The 14,723-nt window shown below is 42.6% G+C and overlaps 1 protein-coding gene across 1 annotated transcript; it reads left to right on the top strand.

The window, feature by feature from the left end:
- The first annotated feature begins 5,743 nt into the window (after window positions 1–5,743).
- LOC132143098 (uncharacterized) lies at window positions 5,744–7,098 on the top strand. Its single transcript, XM_059553249.1, has 2 exons — window positions 5,744–6,077; window positions 6,125–7,098. Exon 2 carries the CDS (start codon window positions 6,163–6,165, stop codon window positions 6,916–6,918), a length of 756 nt encoding a protein of 251 aa, XP_059409232.1. The 5' UTR covers window positions 5,744–6,077; window positions 6,125–6,162; the 3' UTR covers window positions 6,919–7,098.
- The last annotated feature ends 7,625 nt before the right edge of the window (window positions 7,099–14,723 follow it).

Below are 14,723 nucleotides of genomic sequence, written 5' to 3' on the forward strand. Positions count from 1 at the left end.
TTTATAAATATATGGCAAAGGAATTTATATCAGTAATGGACTGTTTTGATTTTTCACAATTCATTTTTTCATTAATATTGGTCTGTCAGAACACTCAGCTGTCTTCTTTGATTTGGAATTACATCGACCAAGTGTTCTTACCTCTCGATCTGTAACATTCAGGAAGTGGAAATCAGACTATTGAAAACAACCAAGGAAACCCAAGACACTTGTTTAAAACTATACATTTTCTGCTTTGAGTTAATGCTGTTTCCACCATGCCTGTTTTCAGCAGTCATGTAATTCATTTCTTCATTTTTTTTTTTTCAAAAGTTGATAATGTTCTTAAACAAATTTCCATTTCACCTGTTTCTATGTACTACCACATGTCTGATCACCGAATAAAATATGGGTGGATAATAATTTCTTGTGTTTGAATGGTGGTAAAACTGAAGTTACGCTCATTGGTTCCCGTTATCAAATTTCTAAAGCTGGTTGTCTGTCCCTGACTCTTAATGGCAAGTGAGGAACCTTGGAGTTATCTTTGATGCAATTATATCTTTTGATTCTTTTGTCCAGAGCACTGTTAAAACCTCTTTTTTTCCACCTCAGAAATATTGTTAAATTTTACAGTAGCAGAAATGCTGATAAATTCCTTTGTCATCATGGGGTGCAGTGCAGTGGATAAGACACATGTCTTTGGTGTGAGAGACCCGGGTTTGAATCCACTGTGAGACACCAATGTGTCCCTGAGCAAGACACTTAACCCCTAGTTGCCCCAGAGGCGTGCGACCTCTGACATATATAGCAATTGTAAGTCGCTTTGGATAAAAGCGTTAGCTAAATGAATAAAGTTAATCTCACGGTTAGACTATTGTAATGCTCTTTTAGCTGGAGCTTCTAAATCTACACTTAATAAGTTGCAATATGTACAAAATACAGCCGCCTGGATCTTAACTGGGACTCTGCAATGCATGGCTCCCGGTCAGGTATAGATCATCATATAAAATTATGATGCTTACTTTTAAAGCACTATATGGTCTGGTTCCACATTAACTTACAGAAGTGTTACATCCATACACTCCTAGTCATAGATTGCATTCCTCTAAGTCAAACTTGTTGGTTGTTCCTCAAACACATCTAAGATCTATGGGTGATAAGGCTTTCTCTTTCTATGCTCCTTTCCTTTGGAATTATCTCTCTCTTGAACTCAGGGAAGTTCAGAATTATTATGTTTTTAAAGTTCAACTTAAGACATTCTTTTTAAAACTTGTATTTGCTTGTAGATTTTGTATTAATTTTTATTGTATTGATTATATTGTGTTCGGCGCATTGAGAAGATGCTTTTAAATGCACTTTATAAAATATTTTTTTATTTTTATTATTATTATATTTAACTATAAAGTCCTATGTAATCAAAAATGCTAATTATAAAATGGTAGTTATTACAGTTTACTTACTGTGTGCATACATTGTAATAAAGTGGGACCTATTTTAGCTTTTTATTTTCCTGCTATAGTTAGCCTGCTATTCTACTAATTAGGTATTTTGTTCTTATTGTTGAATTCGACCTTCAATAGATGTGGTCTTTATAGGTTTTGAGTAATGACACACATTTGTACAGTTTCAGTTTTCAAGTGTAAAAAACAACCCCTAATTACATATGTGCTGTTAAATTCTAATTAAAACACAGCAGTGCCAAACACTTAAAATACTGTCATGTGCAAGTTCTGCAGAAATATTTCTCTAGAAAGTGAGAGAACAAGCATACTAACTACTCTCAAGGAGAACAGCTGCAGTGTTTTTGACAGTGTTCTCATTCGCAAGGGCACTAATAGAAAATGTGAAGTGGAAAGTGAAAGTTCCACGGAGATAACTTTGCTACATTTTTTTTGCTGTCTTCAGTGTGTTACATGAACATATATACACAGTGTGATATAAACATCAGAAACCACATCCAACATCTGGTGTTCATAATCAAAATTTAACATGAAATTAAACAAACATGTTTGGATTTTGAAAATGTTTAAATTAACATAAAATTAATAAGTAGTAGGGCACATTGTATTTAAGATGTTAGAGACATTTATATTATTGCTGATTGTATAATTTACAATAATTAGATTTGTAAACTTAGACAAATGTACAATAGAAAAAAATGCAAAACTCTGCATTTGAACATTTAATAGAAAATACTTAAACTAATAATTTAATTATTTAAATATTATTTAATTGAATATTAATAAATTAAAATTATTAATAATTAAACTAATAACAAAACATACTTCCAGTAGCTGATTCAGCAGCACCAGATTGTCGTAGCAGAGTCAGAATTACCTCCTCTCCTAGGTTCATGAAACGGTTGTCCATAAAATGTGTTGCTGTTCTGTTGTAAGTAATCTTAAAGATTCCTAAAAGCATCTACTTTTGGAAGGCCAAAAAAAAAAAGCTTTTGCTTTCGCCTAGAAACACACAGCATCTCCCTGACATGACTGATTCAACACCAACTGTGGTTACTGAAACCACGCCTTCTTTCTTTGCGTGAACATTTGGGCAGCATTACGCAAATATTTCCACATAGTGATGTAGACATGTGGGGGCGTGTTTGAATGAATTGAATTGATAAAGAATATCTCTTTTGATTTGAGACTTTAGTCTTTGCAACTTTATAGATGTTTTTCATGCACCAAGAGCTTGTAACACTCCAAAGAGAAAGGAAAAATGTAAATCACATCATATGACCCCTTTAATGTTTAAAGTTGGCTTTAAAATAACAGTTTTATAGACGGTTTCAACGGCAACAACATAAACGTTACTGCGCATGTGCGCTTTTGAGGACCTAACTTAACTTCCAGAAGACTTCCAAATAGAATCAGTAACAACAGCCAAGTCCCTCTAGAGTAGATCTTTTTTGATAACAAACAAAATATGTTTGCTGCGTGGATCAGGCGGACTTAATGAAAATGCAAATTCATTCTTTGCCAGCAGGAGATGTTCCTCTTCAGGAACTCGAGCTGCGTCGAGAACGATTGGGGAAACGCCCCCAGCGTGACGTCTCTGAATCATGTGTGTAATCAGTCCAATGGATGGGCGAGACGTCATAGGCGGGTGACGTCAGAGACCAGGAAGCATAAAAGCAGGAGAGGTGCAGCCGGCCCCAGCCTTTCTGTCTTCAGCAAGCGCTCTCTGTGTGTTTGTACTGTTCAAAACTTTTACGTTTGTGAGTCTTATTTAGTGTTGTTTGTCATCCCCCATAAGTATGCCAAAAGCACCCTCCAAGACCAAACACAAAATGGGCGAAGGCAAGCAGCATTTCAGACTGTGTGTTCCTCCCTATCCTCGCTATATCACAGGCGGGGATACACACAGTTTGTGCGTTGTTTGCCTGGGAGCGGAGCATGCAGAGTCGGCTCTTGAGGGGGCCGACTGCCCGCATTGCGAGCGGCTTGCCCTGCATGTTCTCCGTTCCCGGAGGGCTCTCTTCACCGAGGGAGCCTTCGCTAGTGTTCCCCCGCGGCGTTGGTCCCGCTTCCGCCGAGGCGGAGCGGCGATCTCGCTCGTGGGGTTCGCAGTTGGATTTGGCAGAGGGAATGGAGACGGACGAGTCCCTATCTTCTTCCTCACCTGCCAGATCCAGCGCCCGCTCTCAGGGATCGGAAGCGCGCTCCGGCGCTACTTCTCCCCGGGGAGCAGGCTCGGCGTTTCATCTATCTTCCTCCGAGGAGGTTGATGTGGTGAACATCGCTGAGGATTCGCCCCTTCAATCGCCCCAGTATGAGGAGCTTTTGGAGGTGGTTACTCGTGCTGTGGCCAAATTAAACATTGAATGGCCAGCCGAGAAAAAGGCTGAACCGCAGAAAAGTAAACTTGATGAGCGATTTCTGAGAACTAAGCCGCCACCTCCGCGCCGAAGCCTGCCTTTTTTTCCCGATTTGCACGCCGAGGTGTGTAGATCTTGGGAAAAACCCTTCTCGGCCCGCGTCTTCATCCCCGTTTCTGATCACTATGGCAACGTAGCGGGGATGAATGAGCGTGGATATAAAGTGATGCCCCGGGTTGAACAGACGCTCGCGAGCTATCTGTCTCCCGGCGCGGCATCGTCATTAAAGGCTCCGGCGCTGCCCTCCAAGCCGCTGCGTACAACATCAGCGCTGGTGGGCAAGGGGTACTCGGCAGCGGGTCAGGCTGGTGCGTGTCTGCACACTATGGCGGTGTTACAGGCGTACCAAGCCGATCTGCTGAAAGATTTAGATGAACAAGAGCACGTGAGATCTGAGGATATCACGGAGCTCAGGAGGACCGCTGATTTGTCTCTCCGCGCTACCAAGGAGACCGCTCGCGCTATTGGGCGGTCCATGGCAGCAATGGTAGCAGCAGAGAGACATTTGTGGCTCACCCTGTCTGATATGAGAGAAAAGGACAGGGTTTGTCTCATGGATGCCCCGCTTGTGTCCTCGGGCCTGTTCGGCGACGCTGTAATTCTGTCGTCGACAGGTACCAGGAGGCTCGCAAGCAGGCGGTTCCTCCCACGTCGCTCTCTAAATCCGGAGGCTGCCGGGCGGGGGCAGCCTCCACCGAGTACCAGATCCTCATACAGGGAGGCACAAAAATAGAGCGTCGCCTCACATGCTCCTCCAGCTAAGCGGAGCCGTGGGTCCAGACGACACTCTGGGTCGGGGGCTTCTAAGTCTAAGCCGGATCTGCGGACCGTACTTAAGGCTAAGAGGTCTTTGGCCAATAAGCCCTGACGCCACTGGCCCGGGGCTTATGAGGGCAGTCCCCTCTGTGGTGCAGCGGGTTACACCGCATTACACGGTGTCCGTCTCGCCTCAGTGCCCTCAGGAGATCGTTCTGCCAACCCTGCCGGAGTTACAGGGCGCAGTGGTCTCCCGCGAGCACCGCGCCCATTTACCGCCCGGAAACGTAGAGGTGCTGAGCGGCTCGCCGCCTCAGCGGAGGTCTCTAGAACGGTTAGCTCGGTTGTCTCCTGCCGGTCCGCCGTTACAGGGCACAGAGCTAGCTGTTCTGATTACACCAGAGGTCAGTCTCGAGAGACTGACTCCCTTAGTAGATTATTTAGCAGCGTGGAAACTACTGCCAAATGTATCTCAATGGGTCCTGCACACTGTAGAAAGAGGCTACACAATTCAGTTTGGTTCTCCTCCGCCCCGATTCAACGGGGTTTCACCCACGCTGGTGGGTCCCAGGCAGGCTCTGGTCATGGAACAGGAAGTGCACGCTCTTCTGAGGAAGGAGGCCATCGAGGTGGTCCCTCCTCACGACAGGGAGTCAGGGTTCTACAGCCGGTACTTCATTGTTCCAAAAAAGTATGGGGGGTTGCGTCCCATTTTAGATCTGCGTCTAGTGAACCGCTCAGTCAAGCGACTGAAGTTCAGGATGCTCACACTCAAACAGGTTGTGGCTCAGATCAGGTCCGAGGACTGGTTTGTCACGATAGATCTAAAAGATGCTTATTTCCATATCTCCATCCTTCCCCTACACAGGAAGTTTCTGAGGTTTGCTTTCGGGGGCGAAGCGTACCAATGTCGAGTACTTCCCTTTGGCCTTGCACTCTCACCCCGCACTTTCACGAAGTGTGTGGATGCAGCCCTGGCTCCGCTACGACTCCAGGGCATCTGCATACTGAACTATATCGACGATTGGTTGATTTTAGCTCAATCAGAGCAGATGGCGGTTCGGCATCGAGATGTCGTTCTCGCCCACATGAGAGAGCTGGGGTTAAGACTGAACGCCAAGAAAAGTGTGCTTTCTCCGGTACAGAGAACTACTTATCTGGGCGTGGTGTGGGATTCGACCACGATGCAGGCACGCATGTCACCTGCTCGGATCGAGTCGATCCTCGCCGCAGTCGCGAGAGTGAGAGAAGGCCAGTCACTCACTGTCAAGCAGTTTCAAAAACTGCTGGGTCTGATGGCAGCTGCGTCCAACGTGATACCTATTGGCCTGCTGTACATGAGACCCCTACAGTGGTGGCTCAAGACCAAGGGGTTCTCCCCGAGGGGAAACCCACTTCGCATGATCAAGGTCACGCGGCGCTGCCCACGTGCCTTGGATATGTGGAGGAAGCCTTGGTTCTTGTCTCAGGGCCCGGTGCTGGGAGCTCCTTGTCGCCGAGTGATGCTAGCGACGGACTCACGTCACCTCACCGGCTGGGGTGCGGTCATGAGTGGCCACCCTGCCCGCGATCTGTGGAGTGGTCGCCATCTGACATGGCACATCAACTGCCTGGAGATGCTGGCCGTGCTGCGTGCACTTCGTTATTTTCTCCCAGACCTAAGAGGTCACCATGTGTTGGTGCGCACCGACAACACAGCAGTGGTCTCTTACATCAACCACCAAGGAGGTCTGCACTCACGCCGTCTATGCAAACTAGCGTACCAGATCCTTGTGTGGGCCCAGGACAAATTCCTCTCGCTCAGAGCAGTTCACATTCCTGGGCATATGAATATGGGAGCAGACATCCTGTCGAGGCAGGGGCCGAGGCCCGGGGAATGGCGGCTTCACACCGAGGTGGTGAAGCAGATTTGGAGAGTTTTTGGCCAGGCTCAGGTGGACCTGTTTGCGACTCGAGTGACATCGCACTGTCCCCTCTGGTTCTCTCTGACTCATCCAGCTCCACTGGGGCTGAACGCCATGGTACAGACTTGGCCGAGGCTTCGTCTGTACGCCTTTCCCCCGATTGCTCTGCTCCCAGGAGTTCTGGAGAGAGTGCGCCGGGACGGAGTTCGGCTGCTGTTAGTAGCCCCGTTCTGGCCGGGTCGAGTATGGTTCTCGGACCTGATTTCCCTCCTAGACGGCTCTCCCTGGGAGATTCCCGTCAGGAGGGATCTCCTCTCACAGGTGGAGGGCACCATAGTCCACCCCCGCCCGGAGCTGTGGAAGTTATGGGTGTGGCACCTGAGGGGGCACAACTCGTAGCTTCCGGTCTCTCAACCGAGGTTGTTGAGACCATCCTCCAATCCAGAGCTCCCTCTACGAGGAAACTGTATGCCTTGAGGTGGAAACTTTTCACTTCTTGGTGCGGAGACCGCCAGCTCGACCCAGTTAACTGCCCGATTGGTACAGTGCTGGAGATCCTGCAGGCCCGTTTCTCCGCAGGGTTGACCCACTCCACCCTGAAGGTCTACGTGGCGGCCATTGCGGCCTACCACGCCCCTCTCGGTGGCCAGTCAGTGGGCAGACACCCCCTCGTTACACGTTTCCTCCGCGCTGAGGCTAAGGCCCCCAGTACGTTCTCGTGTCCCCACGTGGGACCTGGCTGTGGTGTTAGAAGCTCTCTGTAGGCCGCCCTTCGAGCCTATTGAGGAGATCTCCGATCACCTTCTCTCTATTAAGACTGTCTTCCTGTTGGCGATTTCCTCTCTCAAGAGAGTTGGGGACCTGCAGGCCCTCTCTGTGGCCCCTTCTTATATAGACTTTGCGCCCGGTCTGGCTAAAGCTTTCCTTTACCCTCGTGCGGGGTATGTCCCTAAGGTTCCCTCCTCTACACCACGGCCTGTCGTACTCCAGGCCTTCAGTCCTCCTCCCTTCAGGGAGCCAAACCAGAAGAAGCTTAATTGTATGTGTCCAGTGCGAGCATTGGACACATATGTCCACAGAGATGCCTTGTGGAGAAGGGCGGACCAGTTGTTTGTCTGTCATGGTCCCCCTAAGAGAGGTCTTCCTGCTACTAAACAGACCCTCAGCCGGTGGATAGTAGATGCTATTTCTCTTGCATATGAGTCCTCTGACCTTCCCTCTCCCCTGGGGGTCAAGGCTCACTCCACTAGAAGTGTGGCAGCCTCCAAGGCCTTCCTAGCAGGTGTCTCTATGCGTGACATCTGCGAGGCTGCGGGGTGGTCCACGTCTTTGACCTTTGTAAGATTTTACGGTCTAGATTTACATGCCGCTCCAGGCCCCTCTGTTCTCTCGTCCTAGCTGTGCAGTTTCCCACACTGGCAGAGATTTGTAAGTCTGGCGGCGTGGGCATTCTCGTTCCCCAATCGTTCTCGACGCAGCTCGAGTTCCTGAAGAGGAACGTCTAAGGTTACGTATGTAACCCTGGTTCCTCGAAGGAACGAGACGCTGCGTCGCAGTGCCACACTTCCGGCATCTCTGGCCGGTGCTTGCTTCATCCTTTGAGGCTGGGGCCGGCTGCGCCTCTCCTGCTTTTATGCTTCCTGGTCTCTGACGTCACCTGCCTATGACGTCTCGCCCATCCATTGGACTGATTAAACACATGATTCAGAGACGTCACACTGGGGGCGTTTCCCCAATCGTTCTCGACGCAGCGTCTCGTTCCTTCGAGGAACCAGACGTTTTAAAGCATAGACATAAAGTGCAAGAAATAGAGGTTTCCCCAGTAACAGCTGTAAACAAAGCAGAGCTGGTACGCTCACACGCTGCTTTATCTGGCATATAACATGCAAGTCTTCCTTCAGAAATACAGTGATATAAAAACACCTGTGCCTCGTTTTGATATTTAAACATAAAATGTTGCCAATGTGAGGGACATAAATAATTATAATAAAAACTTAATCCGGATTAGAAAACTTCTTAAAATCTGTAGTCAAGTCCAGACTCCGATGCAAACAGTTAGTAGCCTTCAGCTATTAGGTGACATGTCTTTGAATTGAACCTCATTGGTCACCCTGGCAAGACTTCAGTGACCCATACAAATACAGAGAGGAGAAAGGTTCCTTCTTATGGTAATGAGCATTTCAGTATGAGATGTGGAGAGGGTTACAATCAGCATGCACACACACATGTTCTTCACTAACTAAAATATAAAGGCATGGCCACTTTTAGAAAATTAATTTGGACTTTTAGAAAATAAACTCTTAAAACACCTTTTAAACATTTTGGAATAAAATGGGCAGTTTCTTTTTCTCAATAAGCCTAATTTTGATTACACAATATTTTCACGCTTTTTGCTTAATTTGACAAAATGATCATTTGATTGTAATTATTCTTTAACTTTTAGATTTCTTTTTTTCCAGCTCACCTTACCAATATCGGTTTCTCTTCTGTAACCAGGTACACAAATTATAAAAAAAATTTTTTAGAGAAGAACTGTTGGTTGTGATAGAAATGATGCCACAATAGAGCAACAGAAACCTTTGTAAAAATTGATTTCTCTTATGATGGATTTTCTTTGTCTGGATGAAGCAATAAGTGAAGTAAAAATTTATACATAAGACTCATGACAAATGGAACAATTTTTTTTGAGACAGTTTTAATATATATATATATATATATATATATATATATATACACACACACACACACACAGTGGGTACAGAAAGTATTCAGACCCCCTTAAATCTTTCACTCTTTGTTATAGTGCAGCCATTTGCTAAAATCATTTAAGTTCTTTTTTTCCCTCATTAATGTACACACAGCACCCCATATTGACAGAAAGACACAATTTGACATTTTTGCAAATTTAATTAAAAAGGAAAAACTAAAATAACACATGGTCCTAAGTACTCAGACCCTTTGCTCAGTATTTAGTAGAAGCACCGTTTTGATCTAATACAGCCATAAGTCTTTTTGGGAAAGATGCAACAAGTTTTTCACACCTGGATTTGGGGATCCTCTGCCATTCCTCCTTGCAGATCCTCTCCAGTTCTGTCAGGTTGGATGGTAAACGTTGGTGGACAGCCATTTTCAGGTCTCTCCAGAGATGATCAATGATCAATCCTGAGCACTCCCTGAGGATATCCCTGTACTTGGCCACATTCATCTTTCCCTCGATTGCAGCCAGTCGCCCTGTCCCTGCAGCTGAAAACCACCCCCACAGCATGATGCTGCCACCACCATGCTTCACTGTTGGGACTGTATTGGACAGGTGATGAGCAGTGCCTGGTTTTCTTCACACATACCGCTTAGAATTAAGGCCAAAAAGTTCTATATTGGTCTTTTAGCAAACTCCAAGGGGCTTTCATGTGTCTTGCACTGAGGAGAGGCTTCCGTCGGGCCACTCTGCCATAAAGCCCCAGCTGTTGAAGGGCTGCCGTGATGGTTGACTTTCTACAACTTTCTTCCATCTCCCGACTGCATCTCTGGAGCTCAGCCACAGTGATCTTTGGGTTCTTCTTTACCTCTCTCACCAAGGCTCTTCTCCCCCCGATAGCTCAGTTTGGTCGGATGGCCAGCTCTAGGAAGGGTTCTGGTCATCCCAAACGTCTTCCATTTAAGGATTATGGAGGCCACTGTGCTCTTAGGAACCTTAAGTGCAGCAGATTTGTTTTTGTAACTAATCTGTGCCTTGCCACAGCTCTGTCTCTGAGCTCTTCAGGCAGTTCCTTTGACCTCATGATTCTCATTTGCTCTGACATGCACTGTGAGCTTTAAGGTCTTATATAGACAGGTGTGTGGCTTTTCTAATCAAGTCAAATCAGTATAATCAAACATAGCTGGACTCAAATGAAGGTGTAGAACCATCTCAAGGATGATCAGAAAAAATGGACAGCACCTGAGTTAAATATATGTGTCACAGCAAAGGGTCTGAATACTTAGGACCATGTGATATTTCAATTTTTATTTTTTAATAAATCTGCAAAAATGGCAACAATTCTGTGTTTTTCTGTCAATATGGGGTGTTGTGTATACATTAATGAGGAAAAAAAATAACTTAAATGATTTTAGCAAATGGCTGCAATGTAACAAAGAGTCAAAAATTTAAGGGGGTCTGAATACTTTCCGTACCCACTGTGTATATATATATATATATAAATTATTTATATATAATGTAACAGCTGAGACATAAGAAAAAGAAGCATTCAAAAAGAAATATACATATGCACATTGTCTCTGCCACTCTACACCAATTTTATAACAGGTTTTATTCAAGACAAAATATTATTTAATATCAGAGAATCATAAATACATTATACCAACCAAACAAAATTTTATGGGTTAAATTGAGTAGAAATAGCTTTTAACAATTGCAGGTCATCAGTTTTTGCAATGTAATAAACTGTTTCTCTCTTATTTTCTCTCTACTAATACAGTCTCTTCACAGGCTTAAATCTGGGATACACACATCCATGCTCCTCTCAGGGACTGAAGTTTGTTAATCGGATTTCCACTGTGTGACATGTGACATTGATCTGTGATTCATTTCAGTTTATAACTTATGGTAAATCAGAGGATCAGGGCCTGCATTGATTGTAAGCTTTTAACGCCATGCTGTTCACTCTCTGGGAGGGAGAAGAAAGACATTGTCAAAATCCACTTTCACACTTTCAAATGATAAGTGTGTGTTTATGTAATCCCCTGCTAAAGCATCTATCCATCTCTTCTACTGATAGAGGAGTAGATTGCACTTTACAGCTTTTGTTCATTACAGCAAATAACCTTTTTGGCGTCCACCAAAGCTGTGCTATAGAGCTTGAAACCAGAAAATCATGTACTATACTTTTAAATGAGAGCGAATAATAGTCTACTCCCATGTCTTTTGGACATGATGCCATACTGACTATAATAAGACCCTCTCTGAAAGAAAAAGAAAAAAAGAGAGAGAGACTTTAGCTGCCAGTGTGAATGGTCCGGAATACACTGGTTAAAGTGATGACAGCTTTTACAGGAAGTTGTAGACATCTTGCTGCGGTCACCTTCAGCATTGCCCAGCAGACTCAGCGGTAGCTGTCTCGCCCTCAAACACGGCAATATAGGGTAAATACTGAGCTTCAGTGATCCGTAAACTCATTAAGGACCTTTTAATTAAACGTCAGGTCATCAGCATGCAAGACACTGAGATCAAGCCTGCAGAAAGCTTTGGATGTCTCACACAAAGGAGATCTTTGAAGTATATAATGAAGGTGTTAATCAGAAGGGATGGATCTAATTGTGAGCCCTACCCTTCTCACACTGTAAGAGACGTCCTTGGTTCAGCCTCAGGCTGTCGGGACACACTTCAGGCATCATCAGAAACTTGGGGTCAGACTTAAACTATCGCTTTGTCTGAGATCAAAAGAGAAACTTATTGTGTACTTGTAGAAATGCTGAGTAGCTCAAATGATAAGGTTCAGAAGTTTCTTGACTGAAAAAAATAAATAAAATAAAATAGGTGGTGGTTCACAAAATTTTACATAAATGGAACATTCTGCGTTCATTTCAAGTTAAACTCAGAAAAAAACCCTCATTCCTCGTTTTGTTGAAAAAATTGTGAAAAAAAATAAATAATTATTAATAAATCTGGGATACAGTGGAGCGCTTATGAAAGACATTAGTGGGACCAATCCTTAAATGTTAGAATACTAACTGTTCAAAGAAATACATAAAAAAATAAAATAAATAAAATTACCTTTCTGACCTTCTCAGGGTAAAAGTTTAAGCCTTTTATGCCAACCATTATTCCCATCTTCAGTGTCACACGATCCCTCGGAAATCATTCTAATATACTGATTTGCTGCTCAAGATACATTTGAAAACAGCTGCTTCATAATTTTGTGGAAACTGATCCTTTTTTTTTCTTCTTCATTTTTTTAGGGTTCTTTGATATGAACAGCATTTTTTTTTTATAGAAACTATATTTAACATTGTACATTACACTTTTATGACTTAATGCATTAAATGCATAATTTAATGCATTAAGTTCATATTAATACATTTAATTCATGATCGATCGAAAGATTTGAAAAAAAAAGAAAGATTTTTCTGTGCCTATGTGTCTGAAATCCGTAAAAAGCTCCTTCAATAAAAAAAAAGAATGAAAAAAAAGATCAATAATTAGAGAGAAGGGTAATGAAGCAAAACCTACCTATATCATAGAAGCTGAGTCAGTGCAATAGAAGCAGTTTAATTTGTGCCTCCAAAGTCAATGAGCCACTAGAAAATGAGAGAGGGGGTTAAGACAGAGAGAAGGAGGAGAGAAGGGCAGCCGGGGAAAGACTGTGCTGTCTGTGTAATTTTAAAAGGCTGTAAGACCATCATAAACATTGTTTGAGAGTCTCTTGCTAGAGTTTTGTCATTTGATTGTTTGATAACAATTTAAAGGCTGCAGATTTATTTGAAATAATCAAACAAGAACTTTGTGGGTTTTTCTGGTGGGCATCTTATATACTGCAAACTAAAAGACTCAGTGACTTAGGCTACATAAACTAAAGCATAATGCTCTGTTAAATTCACATCTGTTCTAACACAATAACATTGTTTTTTTTTTTTTTTTTTTCATAGACAATCATGTTTTAATCAATGTCTGTGTTGTATTTCAGTTGTTTATTGGAGGCCTGCAGGAGTAAACATTAAGGTAAAAATGAATATAATTGCTGTTTTGTTCCTCCCTGGTCTTTTGAGAAAGGTCAGAGCAAAGGAGGTTTCTAATTAGGATGCTCCATTAAACCCAGAGCCATTTTACCTTTCATTGCATGTAACATGACACTGAGGAATAATGGCGACAGATTGTTGTAAATACTGTTTGCTTTGTTCATTGTAAAACACCTCAGTCATATTTTACAAGGTTTAAACAGTCTGCAGCTGTGAGAAACAACTGAGAGAAATGAACCCGTTTTGCAGGGAATTTCAAAAAGTTCTTTCTGAAGGACTTACCCAAACATAAGTTCAACCACAGTTATTCTGTTTATTGAATTTCTTCTATATGAGGAATTTGACACAATGACTGCGTAACTAGGTCAATGATATGAAACTGTTTAAAAATGAGTTTATTAATTACCTTAAAATATACATAACATACATAATATTATACCTTTTTTACATTTTTTTATTTTCTATTCATTATATAAAATAGTTGGAAACAGTTGTCCTGCTTATTTCAGGATTCTTTGATAAATAAACATTGTTTATTAAAAATAGATATTTTGTGTTACAATATACAATACTATTCAAAAGTTTGGGGTCATCCCAGTTCAGTTTTTTCTTTCTAGCATATTATAATATTTCTGAAGGATCATGTGCCATTAAAGCGTGAAGTAATGGCTGATGAAAATTTGATGTTTACTTCAATGCGTTAGTACGGAGCCCCGCACATGACATGCAAGAAAAATTAAATCAATTGTGGGCACGATTTACTAATCCATTCCCTCAATGTACTAAAACATGCACACTATTTATAAATCGAGTGAATTAAATAGTAAATCGAGGGAATGCAATAGTAATCGTGTGAACATTTTAGTACATTGAGGGAATTAATTGTAAATTGTATCAATTTCTAAGTGTAAATTGTTTCTACACATTTTTAATTAATTAATTAATTAATTAATTAATGTATTTTTTTTATATCACTGCTTACTAACATTTAAAAAACAAGAACAAGAACTTTATTCAACTTAAAGTTGGATATTTATTAATGAACAATACATTATACTTATTAAATTAATAATAAAATAATGCAATAAGACTTTTTTTCCCCCTTCAAAAGTATAATTATCTATGAACCTTTTCGCTCTGAGAGATATACTGGAGTGAAAAAGTGACAACTCAGTCTCATAATTCAATGTCAGAAAGGATTTTTATTTTTTTCAAAATGTTATTGACAGATTTTCAATCACCTTGCATTACATAGCCTTCACCCAAGTAAGCTTAATGAGAATTTTGAGAATTTGGTTCTGGCCACAGGTGTGTGGAAGCTGTCATATTTCTGGCGTTTCGGTGCCCGTCAAATATGACCCTGTTTTTGTTTTCATAAGACTCAATGTGGCCTCTGAGAATAACATAAGATAAAAATACCTGATTGTTTAACACTGCTTTCACTGTCACATTAAAACACACAGACTCAAATG

Source organism: Carassius carassius, chromosome 7, assembly GCF_963082965.1.
Source record: "Carassius carassius chromosome 7, fCarCar2.1, whole genome shotgun sequence".
NCBI lineage: Eukaryota > Metazoa > Chordata > Actinopteri > Cypriniformes > Cyprinidae > Carassius > Carassius carassius.

Coding starts and splice junctions, on each gene's coding strand:
- LOC132143098 (XM_059553249.1), top strand. CDS start 6,163: ATGAGTGGCCACCCTGCCCGCGATCTGTGGAGTGGTCGCCATCTGACA.